The sequence below is a fragment of the Notechis scutatus genome, chromosome 3, assembly GCF_049901735.1.
Source record: "Notechis scutatus isolate UNSWTSFEM ecotype Mainland chromosome 3, rNotScu1.2, whole genome shotgun sequence".
Taxonomy (NCBI): domain Eukaryota; kingdom Metazoa; phylum Chordata; class Lepidosauria; order Squamata; family Elapidae; genus Notechis; species Notechis scutatus.
Window position 1 is genome coordinate 92,762,812 of NC_142011.1, and position 14,510 is coordinate 92,777,321.

At 34.8% G+C, this 14,510-nt stretch overlaps 1 protein-coding gene across 1 annotated transcript in view; it reads left to right on the plus strand.

Annotated features, from left to right (window-relative positions):
* The window catches only part of EEIG2 (EEIG family member 2), a 29,504-nt gene extending 16,756 nt beyond the window's left edge, over window positions 1-12,748 (plus strand). The window contains exons 5-11 of the mRNA XM_026671763.2: window positions 37-83; window positions 4,158-4,264; window positions 6,354-6,449; window positions 7,565-7,751; window positions 8,199-8,326; window positions 8,950-9,019; window positions 10,752-12,748. Of these exons, the coding sequence (XP_026527548.2) occupies window positions 37-83; window positions 4,158-4,264; window positions 6,354-6,449; window positions 7,565-7,751; window positions 8,199-8,326; window positions 8,950-9,019; window positions 10,752-10,794 (678 nt within the window). The 3' untranslated portion in view covers window positions 10,795-12,748. The remainder of the gene's footprint in view (window positions 1-36; window positions 84-4,157; window positions 4,265-6,353; window positions 6,450-7,564; window positions 7,752-8,198; window positions 8,327-8,949; window positions 9,020-10,751) is intronic.
* Window positions 12,749-14,510: the final 1,762 nt, after the last annotated feature.

The window sequence follows — 14,510 nt, forward strand, 5'->3', positions numbered from 1 at the left end:
TTCAATTTTTAAAATTTCATTCTTACTGATTTATAGATCTTAATCAGCATGCAGCTAATGTCTGGAGACCCTTGCTTTAAAACGTAAGTTTAAATTTATATACATATTTTTCTTAGCATTTGTCCCACTTAGTTGCAGAATCTGCTTGTTATGCACTGCTTTTCCTATAGTCCTTATAGCAAATCACTAACAAAGCACAATGCAATGTCGAGTTTTACTTTCTAGCTGTCTGTTTGCTGAGCTGATGCTGATTAAGGTTGAGAGAGATTGACTGGCCCAGGATCACCCAACTCCCTCCATGCCTAAGGGAGGAATAGAATCTGGTTCTGCTTCTGGGCCTCAAGCCACTTCTTGACCTCTATACCATGCTAGTTTTCAATATTTATGTGAATGTGTACATGCATGCATGGGCATGTATCTTGCTACCTATCTATAATGTTTAAGAATATACTAGCTTTAGTGAACTAATTCCATATTCTATCCTACATGAGCGAAAGATTTGATGTGCAATTGCAGTTATCTTTATTTGTACTGTCTGTTGTCATTCTATTAAAACTGGATTCTGCTTAAAGCCAGATTTCAGTCACCAAAGGCAACTAGATCATTTCCTTCCCTTTTTCATATGCTTCCTTATTTGTAGACATGTATACTGCAGGGTATATAGTGTATTAACTAAATGTATAAGCAAATAAAATGAAATGTTTCTGCACTATTACTTTTTGGAGTGCATCCTTAAGCACAGTGTACCTCTCAATAGCACAGTACCACCTTGATCTGTAAAAAACCATATTCTTGATTTTTGGGTGCTATATCTATATTTGGGTGCTTTTATGTGAAAGAAAAAAAAAGATGTTTATGTATTTCATTGGTTAGTTTGACGAATTTCTCATCTACCCTGTGTATCAAATCTGTATAAGAAGATAATTTAGTGCTAGAATTGCAAATGTTTGTCTTGAATTATGTGAGTCTAATCCAAAGGAAATGAGTCTGTCCGGTCTTTCAGTCCCTATCTTCTATAGTGATGAGCAAACTAAAATATAAGTATGTGCTGCTGCTGCTCTGTCTCAAAAACTATGACAATTGGTTTATGTTAGTCTGCATTTATCATATCAGCAGTATTCTTGTCTGAAGTTAATGAGCAATGTTGAAGGACCCTTTCCTCTTAGTCACAACTTTGCCTTTATTTCCTAAGGTTATATGTTTTAACTTTATTAACAATAACATACCCAGTAATACAGATGTGTACCTTGCATTGACCTACTGTATGTTGGATATTAAAGATGTTCTTTTTCTTCTCTGGTTTTGCTTCTCATCCAGTTTGGATATGTTTAATCCAGAAAGCTGTATACATGGATTGTACCAGAAAGAAAAAAATAGGATTGGGGTGAATTTCTAGACTTTTGTGATGAGTCATGTACTTGTAGCTCAGTGGGTGATCTAATTGTGGCAGTGCAGCTGGGAGATTTTCTTTTCCATTAGCCGTGTTATAATTTACTTGTAGGCAGCACAAAATGAAACGTACAGTACTATAAAACAGCATACATTCTTAATTTGGAGTTAATTATTTTAAACTGCATAGATTTAAATTTGTAGTGTAAAATTCAGATATGAGGACCTGAAGTAATTGATACAAGTTTGTTAGTCTTTTTAATGCCATAATAGCAGTTTTTCCAGAGTGCCCAGAGTAAACAACTATAGTAATCAGGCTTGTTTGGTTCTGTATTTAATCTGAGTCATCTGTAAATGTCATTTGTATTGAGTACTACTTGTATTCCCTTCTGAAAATTTTTTTTGAGTCCTTCTGATTATTTAGAAATAGTGTTACTTTGATGTGTCATTCAGATATAGTATAATGAACTGAACTGTTATTTTCCAGCAGGGTAGAACATCTTCATTTCTTCATAATATTAAACAATATCATTCATCTTTGCATTAGATACTTAATATTGCATTTTGGAATTTCATGTTTAATCTTATTAACATACTATAATTCCGATTTCAGTGGAGCTGGGTTTGGATGTAGCATGCAAGATGAGTTGCAGAGTAGAAATTTCAGCTTTACCTGTCATTTGCATACCAGGAAGGCTTGTATTTTTCAGGATGACAGTATATCTTTGCTCCAAGATTTTTTTTTAATTTTGCCTGGCAAATAATGGTAGAAACATTGAGGAAGCTTGCTCCAGATGGCATTTCAACCAATTATAAAAGCCGGATGATCTAATATTGGCTTTCCCCTCTTAGTGAGAAAAGTAACCAAAATAAAGTAGGATTGGCTTGCAAAAATTGTGGGTAAAGCCATAAAGTCTACAAGCCATGTGTTGTACCCCATCAAGGATCTGGAAGAAGGAGGTGGTATGCTAATTCATAAGTGGTTCAGTATATTTTTGACAGCCTTCCTGGTAAGCCAGACAGAAAACACAACCAGATGAGCCAATTTACTTTACTGTAAGGCTACAGTAACAGAATCTTGCAAATCTGAAAGTACAAATTTCGTGTTGTCTATTTCTATAGCCTGACCAATTAGAGCCAATTAGGAAGAATTAGTTCTTCCTTTTCTTTCTCTGACTATTAAGCCATCTGTTCGATAGATGTTATTTTAATCCGTGCAAGCACCTTATTCACATCCTTCATTATAGTTATCTTATCTTTTTTGAACACTAATTTCAATGCTGGCAGTCTTTGTCCTTCTAGTAATTCTACATTAGCTTTTAATTCTTCTGGTCAGGGAGGCAGTTCATAGGTTGCTTCAGTGCTGACCTGTACTGGTTCTGTTGTTATTACTTCTTCTAAATTATCTCTAGTTCACTCAGCTCACTTCTTTATATTTACAATTGTTATTATTTGAGTTTCTTCTACTATTGGTTTTGGATCTTTCATATTCACAATTTTTCCTAATCTCTTCCAGTTCTGCTTCCCTGAATACTTTATTTCTGGTACCAAATCTCCTTTGATCTGCTAGTAGTTGCTCAGTGGTATTTGAATCCAGATAAATTATTTTCCTATGTTGAAATATTTGCTCTAAAAAGCCAGCACTGTTGGTTCTGATTTATAATAGCAGATTGTAATGTTATGATTTTCCAACACATTTTTTTGTCTTATATGTAGTGGTTGTTCTTCCCACTTCCCTCAGGAGCCCAGCCAGAGCTCCTGAGTCCCTTGCCCACTTGTCAGACACTGACTTGTTGACAGACAGGTTGTTTTATAATTATGTGCAAGTAATCTATAGTTTAGATTCACAGTCTAAGATTGGTGGAAACTTAATAATTCAAGGCCTAACCATGGACCTAAGAATTATTAAGAATTAAAAGAATATAGACAGTTCCAAGTAGAGGGTGTTTTGTTTTGTTTTTTGTAAAATTAGGGTGTTCAGGTCTGATAAATTCAATATTTCCAGTTACCGAGGAAGTTCTTTAGGTATCATTCCAGGGCTCAAATCATGATTGGTATAATAATGGATTTCTTTTTTCATAAGCGTTCACCTTCGATCTTCAAGTCCCAACAGTTTGTAATTTTTCACAATTGTTTTTCCTTAGTCCTAGCATCACCCAGAATTATTATTTATAAATTATCCTTCTTCTTTGCAATAGTGTTGGAATGCATGCATATTTTCCCCTTCTAATGGTTGAAAATGATGAGGCAGCAACCAACAGTTCTCAGACTACAAGGAACTATTGCACAAAAAATTCTCAGCTACCCAAGACCATCAATCAAATCACCAAATAGCCATTAATTTTAAAAACAGGAGGGAAAAGCCAGTTTAACTCTGCAGCACAAATTATATAAAAGCTCTATACATTCTTTGCTCCAGAATAGGCAGTCAGCTGCTGTGTAAATTTTCATTCATGCCTGCAGTATTATCTAGTTGACTTTTCTGCTGAGTCAAGCCAAGTCCCGAGTAAGAGATTAAATGTCTGGAGAGCTGAAAATTATTAATGAACAATAGCAAGAGTCTTCTAACTTGGTAACTTTAAGATGTGTGGGTTTCAACTCCCAGAATTCCTGAGCGAACATGACTTGAGGAGGAATTCTAGGAGTTGAAGTCGACAAGCTGTCAAGTTTGAAGAGCCCTGAACTATAGCATAAAGCCTGTTGCCCTTAGGTATGCATACACAAGTATACACCGAACAACCTTCCATCTCAAACTTCTTTGATTGCAGACCTCCATCTACAGCAATGTCTATACCAATTGCTGGAGAATCAGAATCCCTGCATGAAGACAGAAAAGGTGCAGAGAACACTAAAGGATCACATTTGACTGTATCAGGTAGGAAACTGTGGAAAGTAATCAGCCACCGGCAAATGAATAATTATTCAATTAACTCAATATAAGGCCTCTTAAGATAATGAATTGTACATCAGCATAGCTCTCTTTCAAATATTTCTCTGACAAATCAACTTAAGCAGGTATATCTATGAAACATGAATGATGTGTCTATTTAAATAAAGTACTGCCTATAGGTATCTAGAATAAGTAACAATATCATATATGACATCATTGTGGAAATCATCCAGCGTTTACATGCTGTGTGATACAGTTTCCCATCCTTGCCCTGTGACAGACACCTACAATATTTCAAAGTACATGATAGCATAAAGGGGGCATAGGATTTTTGGATTATCTATTTGGTGAAAAATTACTGTCTTAAAAAAGTTAGGATGTTATTTTGAAGAATTTCTTTTTATTTCTTTTTATTTGATTTGATTTGTCAATTGCTTACAAGATAATAGGTATAAGTATAAACATAGTTATGAATAATGAAATGGATACATATAAGAAAAATAAAAAGAAACAATAGGACAGGGACGTTAGGCACGTTGGTGCAAGCGCTTATGCATGCCCCCTACAGACCTCTTAGGAAAGGGGTGAGGTCAATAGTAGACAGTCTAAGGTTAACGTTTTTAGGGTTTGGGGAAGAAACCACAGAGTCAGGTGTAGAGTATTCCAGACATTGACCACTCTGTTGCTGAAGTCGTATTTCCTGCAATCAAGTTTGGTGCGGTTAACCATGAGTTTGTATGTATTGTGTGCTCTTGTATTATTATGGTTGAAGCTGAAGTATTCATTGACAGGTAGGACATTGCAATGTATGATTTTATATACTATACTTAGACCGGACCAAAGGCGGCGTAGTTCTAGGTTTTCTAGGTCTAGAATTTCAAGTTTGGTGGCATAAGGTATTCTGCAACGAGTAGAGGAGTGGAGAACTCTTCTTGTGAAATATTTCTGGACTTTCTCAACTGTGTTAATATCAGATACATAATGTGGGTTCCAGACTGATGAGCTGTATTCAAGTATTGGTCTAGCAAATGTTTTTCATGCTCTAGTTAGTAGTATGATATTACCAGAGAAGAAGCTATGTAGGATTAGGTTAACAGCTCTTAATGCCTTTTTGGCTATGTAGTTACAGTGGGCTCTAGCACTTAGATAATTAGAGATGAGTACTCCAAGGTCCTTGACAGAGTTTGGATCCTCAACAAGGTCTTGACTATTCAGCTTGTATTTTATTTTCTGATTTTTTTTTTGCCAATATGTAAGACAGAGCATTTATTTGTTGAGATTTGAAGTTGCCATTTGTTTGACCATTCTGATACATAGTCAAGGTCTTTTTGAAGGGTAGTATTGTCGGTGGTGTTGAATAGCTTTACATCATCAGCGAAGAGAACGCAGTTGCTCTTAATATGATCACAGACGTCATTTATGTAGAGTATGAAGAGAGTTGGTTCTAGAACACTGCCTTCTTGCATTACAATTATTTACTTACAGACTGTTTTAAATATGGAGAAGCATTCTGACATGTAGTATCTTACATTTCAAATTTGCTTAAACTTCAAGCCATTTTTGTTGCTGGAATGTGTAGCTCATTTCTTAGTTACCAGCATTGATTCAAGTGTCGGGATGGCTTTCAAAAATGGCATGTGGAGGTACATAGGTGACCAACATCATTTACTAATATCCATCCTTAGTGGATTACAAATTACAGTTGTTTTTAGTTTTCTGTAGCCATAACAGATGTGATAGAGTTATTTTTCAGTATAAATTTTTAAATGATCAAAGCTAAATGAAGACAGAATAGAGGATTTTTAATACAGGAATCAAGTTCCTTGTAGCAAGATAGATCATTATTAGAGAAGTAAATGAGTTAACATAGTTACCTACAATTATTTCCTAATGTTATCTGTATGCTAATGATTCCTCACATATAATGTAAAGGTATAATACTAGAGAACAATTCAGCAAACGACTGATTAATTTTAATCAAGTCTTTAGTGCAAATAGCTAGTTGAGTTCCCCAGTTAACTGAGGAAATAATCCAGCAGTAGTGCTGTTCAATCTGACTTTATTTTTGCAACAGATTTTACAAACAAGAGCATCTCAGCCCCAGATGAACTTGGAGCATGTGGACATTCTAGGACTTCTAGTTATGCAAGCCAACAATCCAAAGTATCAGGTAAAACTATTATTCTTTGCTATATACTTTCAGGGCTTATAAAATAATGAATTTTCTGCTTTGTTTGAAAAAAAGTTTTATGGATTCACAAATCATGCTCTTAAATTGAAAATTCCTTACTAAGTGAATAGAGAATTTTAAGAAATATTTATGAAATATTTACAAAACCATTAAATATGTAAGGGTTAGCACTTTCTTGTGGGCCCAGCTCCAATACATTTAACAGTAGTCTAAACATGAGCACCAATGATACTTTTTACCTCATCTTTGTGCTACTAAAAAGTGTATATATTGCATTTCAGGATGTTTAGGTGGCTGTTTTAAAATATGCAAGCATTTAAAAATCATATTGGTGAATGAAGCCAACACTATATAAAGACAGGCAGAGCTGAGGGGAGGGAGCTGTTAAATATGTCATTAGCTTAGTGTCCTTATATTACTACAAACAATCCTAGTGTAATCCTTCTTGAATTCCGTTGATCCTTATCTGGTGCCAGTTTAATACTGAACATTAGTTGACTAGATTCTTGTGTATAAGTTTGAATAATTCTTCTATGCAGCAGCTTAATGTTTGATCCTGATCCTTTGTACCTGACAAACAATGTTAGAAAGTTTAAAATATGTATCAGGTCATTAACAGTTGAAAATGCTTAGCACGTAGAATAAATTAATGAGGAACTACACAATATGCAATGGAATATTCAAACTAAAGACCAGTGGTCTCATTCGGGTAAATTAGCTAAAAAAGTTAGTGTAAAGGTAACAAGAAGCCTCTTGATTTTAGAAACTAATTCTAACTGCCTTAGTCTTTGTGAGAGTATGGCAGGGGAACCCTAACCCTAACTTTTTCCAGTGTTGTTGTAACTTTGAACGGTCACTAAATGAACTTTTGTAAGTCAAGGACTACCTGTAATGATTTAAGGGTCCATAAATACCTTTACTATGTACAAGTACTTACTAGTTGCTGATAATCAAATACACTAAATCACAAATAGCTATATTATGATATTATATTATAATATGACATTAAAAATGGCATATTCTGGTTAGAAGAAGTTGGAAATTTTGACATGGCATCAGACTAATGGCTCTGAATTAATAAATATATATTTTAGGATACAGTACTGAACATTCCAGATCATCCAGTTTCTCTGATCTCTGTCATAAAAGAAATACCTCTGTGGGAAGCACATCAACTGGTATAAGTAGTATTCTAGAGCCATGTGAAGAGGCTGAATCCAGAAGCTCTGAGGATAATCTGAAAGCTACAATGAAAGATGCACTCTCAGAAAATACAAACAGGTAAATACCCTGTTTCTCCAACAATACAGCCTCCCCCAATAGGAAGTCCCAGCATGTTTTATAGGCATGAAATGAAATTAAGTCCCTCCCCCCAAATTAAGGCCTATATTAAAACATGCGAAATGGGGGGGAATGGTGGGGGGGGCTTGCCGTTAGGAAGTACTTTTGTTGCACACCCGGATATGGTGCTGCCTGCGTTGACCCCGATACTAAGTGCCTCACCAACGCCGAGGTCAACATCCAAGCCGTCACCGCCCGCCTGCCCAAAGATGCAAGGGGGGGGGAATTAAGTCACCCCCGAAAAGACGGCCTAGCCATTTTTTCGGGGCTCAAAAAAAAAATAAGACCCGGCCTTATCATATCAGAAACACGGTACTATGGAAGGTTTAACAATATTGATCATTGTTCTGGAGCATAGCATATCTAGATACTTCATATTTTTCATAGGCTACCAGTAAAACAGGATTCTGTGGAATCACAGCTGAAGAGGGTTGATGCAACAAGAGTTGATGCAGATGATATTGTTGAAAAAATACTGCAGACTCAAGACTTCAGTTTGGACTCAAGTGCAGAAGGTTTGGAAAACAAGAATGAAAACTTGAAAATAAATTGTTGGATCATTCCAACTCTTAGGTTATACAGAGGAAAATCATTAATGATGTAATTGTTAAAGGTACTAAAAATAGCATCTACTGAAGAAACATAGCAGCAGCCACAGAGAGGGACAAATTATGCAAAGAGCATCACACCAGTGAGACAAAGATATGTTCCACCCCTTTTGGATGTGGTTATGATATATGTATGCATACAGTGGCCAACCTTGCTGGCCAATGCTGCTTTGATCATTTTGATGAAAGCATTAAATCTTTTGACACTCTGAGGAGAAACAACTGTTCAGATTAGAAATGTATTTGTAGAATTAATACAAACTGTATTTTTATTTTATTTATTAAATATCTATGTATAATTTGGTAACTCTAGAGAATCTATATATAGTAATCTAAAGTAAGGGGGGATTGCAGTTTCCACAATTCCAGTTTGTTTGAAACTTCTCCCATCATATCCCTTTCTGCTCCCAAAGGTTCCTAGCCATACTTATGGCTGGAAGAGAAAGGAAACATTGATTGCGTCATAGTTCTTCTACAAAACAGCTTGTCAAATGTAGTAATATTGCATATTTTAATATCTATTTTTGCAGAAGAAGGGCTAAGACTTTTTGTAGGTCCTGGAGGGAGCACTGCCTTTGGAAGTCATCACTTACCTAATAGGTATGTCGTTAATGTAATGCATCCATTTATCTGTGACATAATCAGCATATCACAACACTTCAAATCAGTGTTTCTCAAGTTTGACAACTTTATGAAGTATGGACCTCTACTCCTAGAATTCCTCAGCCAGACATACTGGCTGGGGAATTCTGGGAATTAAAGTCCATACATCTTAAAGTTGCCACAACTGAGAAACATTGATTTAAATCATTACAGTAAAGCGTCAAAAACTTTCATTTTATATAGCATGAAAGAATATAACACAGTCTTTGTGTTATATTCTAATATTGAAGATAGAGAAAAGGATAGGGGAACGTGGAACAAGCAGGAAAACAAGAAAATTATTTATGAAAAGAAGAAATTACACCAGTTGTTCAACTTGCAAGAATAAAAGACAAGCCTTCTCCATTCTTTGAATGCATTTATTTATGTTTCATTTTATACATTGGTTAAACTTACTTGTAAATTGGTAGGTGGATAACATTCTTTAACATTCTGGCTTCTTCTGAAAAAAAAAAGGGTTAACATAAAAACCTACTCCCAAAACAATCTTATCTATTTTTTTCTCATCAGATATAAGGTTAAAAGATTAACTCAATTAGCAATGAAATAGAAATAATTTGTACAGTCTTTTTCCACAAACCTGAGATTTCCTGTCAGCCTCCCATATGAGCTTTGTTACTTTCCTCCTTTTCTTGTTTGTAAGACTATGGCCTTCATGTTTTGGTTAAATCAAAACAATCTCAAAGGACCATTTGAGTTTAGATTCTAATTAATGTAACTTTGATGGAATCCATTTTTTAAAGCACACCTTTAAAAAAGCTAAATATCTAAGTGGTAATATTCCCAATTTTCATATGGATTTATGCCAACTTCCACATGAAGAAGTGAAAAGAAATGAAATGAAGAAGCCATTAGTTGCTAAAGAAAAAGGGTCCACAACAAAATGTGACTTCAAATATTTACCTTGCTATTGCATCCGTACTGCCCAGTATGCCTCTCTGGTATGAAAATGTTTTCTGAATGATTCTGAAAATGTTTCTATTCTATCACCTGAGCACAGAATGTGCTAATATTATGTCCTGGTATTTAGACATATACTGATTTTTTCGAAAATGACAACTGCAAATGTGTTGCAATATGAAATTTCTACCATGTGTGAAAGCATAAATTTACCTTGCAGGTAAGTCCCTTTGCTAAGGAACACAATCATAAAATGCAATATTACATGATCATACTGGCTTATGATTGTGGTTCCTGCAGTTGCAGCTGCAGGGTGAATCCTAAGAGCAAGGGCCTTGAAACATGGCAAATTTAAGACTTGTGGACTTCAACTCCCAGAATTCCTGAGCTAACATGTCTGGAGGAGGAATTCTGGGAGTTGAAGTCCACACATCTTAAAGCTGTCAAGTTTGAAGAGCCCGGCCTAATAGCATTTGACAATCATATGATTACTATTTGTGACCTGCCAGCTTTCCCATTGTCTTTGATTATTAAAAGCCAGCAGTGAAGATTGCAAATGGTGATTGATACTATGAGATCACTAAATGCCTGAATTACAGTCACATGACTACAGAGACATTACAACCGCTACAACTATTAGGACCCATTTTCAAATCCTTTCTTCAGTGCCACTGTAACTTTTAATGGTCACTGAATGAGTATACATTGAGGACTACCTGTACAAGTTCAAGATTTCCTTTTGTTTCTAATTTTTCCTTTAATCTTTCAGAGTGGGATCTGGAGCTTATGAACAAGTAGTTATAAAACGCTAGAAGAACTGGACTAAGTTGATGGATTTCCAGAATTTATTTCTCAATATTATGAAGGATGAAATCTTCTGAAAGTTGGCATACACTGGTATGCCTGTTTAGATACTTTATATTGAAAATAGCTTCTTCTGAAACCATTTATAAGGGCAATTTCCCACCTTTTAGCATACTGCTAATTTGTTGGCAGATTTGTTGATGGAGTTGTTGTATTGTTCCATATGTAAACCAAATTGGGGTGGGGTTTTTTTGGAAAGAGGAAAAAATCTATAAAATTGAACATATATGAAATCAGTTGTCTGTAAATGGAAGACCTTCAGTAATGTTTTCTATAGGCAAATCAGAATAGGAAATAGAAAGTACTTATTCAAGGAAGTGTTTTGAGAAAGTATTACTTTTATAAACATGTAGTTTTAAAATATGACATGCATTTCAGTAATGTATTTTGTTATCACTTGAAAATGAGTGACTAGCCCTAAATAGGATACGCATATTTTATTACTGTTGAATATGCTCAGAGCCAAACAAGTGTGCTGTACGTATTCTTAAAACTGACAAAGTATAAGGTTGTATTGACTGACATTTAGTCTATACCTAAATCATCATCACAGGATTGAATGAGAACTTGAGCTCACAAGGTAATTTGCAGAGAAAACTTGGAAAATATCATTTGAGAGTGAAATATTTGTCAGATGCAGCATCACCTGTGCAAACGCTTACATGGATGAATGCTTTGTTCCTAGCGCTGTCCAGTATTAAATCACTTTTTTCCATGCCTTCTTAAATAGAAGTTATTTCAATTAGACTTACACAGAAGAAATATCCTGGCAGAACTGTGATGTGTAAACATTTGTATAAACAAAACAATATAATTTGCCTATGCAACAATTTCAACAAAGCATTATCTGACAGCAGAAACATCACTGTTACTTTTACTTTTTTTGCTTAATGGTATGAAAACTACCAATAATCTTGAATTGTATCAATAGTTTAGTAGCTGGTCTCATATATTTAAAAAATAGAAATTGATACACCTTTAAAAATAACTTTTAATAAGCTAATTATACTATCTTATTTCATGTCTTATTTGTACTGTTTTCATATCACTGATTCTTTTTGAAAAGAGTATGAATTTTTAGTTAAATGAAGGATTTCTAATGTTTGAAATACTGTTTTTTTTATAAATATAGCTTTTTTGCTGAAATCACATGCGTGAACTTTTAAAATAATATTTCTTTACTATGGTACCCAACAGTGTTCTATTATGTTTCAACTTATTCTAACTTGACTTTAAGTAGGTTTTTAAAGCTGCTGTTAAAATAATGGAAAGGGAATGCACAAGGTTTATTTTGAAATATACTTTAGTTTACTTTGAACTTTCTAGCAGTGTGGTTAACTAAAATGAATCTAAGATAGTGCTTGAATTTATTGATGAAGGATCTTAGTCCTGGAAAATAACTGAATTAGAGAAATAGCAAATTGGTATGAGAATGCACAGGTTAAAATAAATTATAGGATCACTTACAGTATTCATAATGAGAAATTATCACTTTCACTAAATATTCCATGGTGAATATAATTTGTACGATAAAATGCAATATTAGTCCATATAGAGATATCCAGTTTTGTTCCTTTTAAACCTAGTACAGAGGGGATTTCTCTCTTGGCATTCAACATGTTGGTGGTAGGTCTTCTTATTCTATATGCTCATTCTATGTATTAATTCTTCTGTGTAAAGTTTGAACAAATATCATGCACTTTTATTAATTGTATTATTTTAATGAAGTGATTCCAGTATCATCTGAGACATGGGAAATGATCTTCATATTTATATGGCATTAAACTTGCGTAAACTGTATACTGACATGCTGTTTTTTTTATTAAAATCAAAATTTTTATCATAAAATACTTCATTGTAAAGTGAACTTACAAATTCAATAAAATTTGTCCTCAACTTTTATTGGTGTTGTTTTTTAAAATAATCATCACAGACATTTAAATACTTTTCCTGCATTACTTTTTCCCTTACAAGAATTCATTCCAAAGAAAGCAGGTTACCTTTCCTGAAAATAGCGTGCAGAAAGCAAAAGGATTTTTAAATTAATTGCACCCTATTTTCAGGTATTTTTTTAAAGGCCACAAGCCACCCTCACCACCCCTGCCCTCCTCACTCGCCAAATAACTGGCTTATTTGAGCCAATAATTTTCCATAAAAGATAAATTCTATTCAAGGAGTCCTTTTGTTAAATCCCTAGTGCTAAAGATAATATTGATCATATATTAATAATTCACTTATTTGCTAAGTGTAGTAAGAATTGGCATAAAATTGATTTTGATGCCATCGATGGTTTTATTTTTATTTTTCCTATAAGTTAAAGTTAAGTTGGTTTATCTGGCCACAGCACCTTGTGTTTTCTCATGCATATTAGTTTCTGTAGTGTACTGGCTTAAATTAAAAACCAGAATTGAAAATTCCTTAAACAAAAGAGAGCCTATGCATTTTTGGGGGGCGGGGGGAGGATGAAGGCAATACAAAGCAAACTCCATGTCTTTTAGTACCTACGCTGCAATGTTCCATGCATGTACATGAAAGATGGAACTTGCATCACATCACATATCACTGACAAATCTTCCGATTCCCAGAGACCTCTGAGAGACCCTCGGCTAATGAAATATCTCAGCCTCAACAATGAAGTATTTTAGCAAAGGAGAATTAAAGAGACAGAGTTAACTAGAGCTTGGCAATAAAATATGCCAAGAAATGTATTTCTCTCAATATATTAAATAACCTGGTTAACCAGCTTTTTTAAAAAGCTGGTTAAAGCCAAATGCTATGCGAAACCTATTCCTTATTTTATAGTGCAGGATACACAACTCAAGGAATTTTGGAGGTAAAATAGCTCCTGTGTGTGCTTATATTGATGTGAATACAAATACCTGTCAGATATAGTCTGGCCCAGTCTTGTGTTATAAATCCATTTTAGAGTGCAAGGTCTGAGGATGTGGATATTTGTAGCCATGTAGGGCCTCTTCTTGATCATATTTATCATGGCTCATTTCACTGACTACATGGAACATAATATTGTAAATGCTTTAAATATTTGCAGGGATTGATGCTGGATACTTTAACAATAGTACTATGCACACTTAGGGAAAACCACTTTAAGCTTTTTAATATTTAAAAGGATCATCCATTTCCTACTGCTCCTTTTTAGACTCACCTGAAGGTAGTTAAAGTGCTGTTAATGATCTAAATATGTTCCCCTCCACTTTCCACTCCTGGTTATTGGAGCGAGGAACCACCAATTGTCTTAACTGATGTCCTTTATAAGACAAGTCTGGGAAAGGCAATAGTCTTAGTTCTCTTAGATCTGTCTGCGCTTTTACTTTCCTGATGGCTTCTGGATGCTATGGGGCACAGAATTAAGTATTTGATGGTACCGATTCCAGAGACTCTGATGTTCTAATATGTGCATTTTATACAGAAAGGAACTTAATGTTTACTGAATTTGGCTTTCTACTAGATTGATGTTTGCCACATTTATGTTTCCCTGTCATATGCCAGGGATATCAAACTCACATCGTCACGGTGGCATCATGTGATGTATCAGGATTTTTTTCCCCCTTTGCTAAATCAGGTGTGGCCGTGGCCAGTGCATGACACATCCAGCCCGCGGACCGGGAGTTTGAAAGCCCTGTCATATGCCATCAGAGATTCTTGA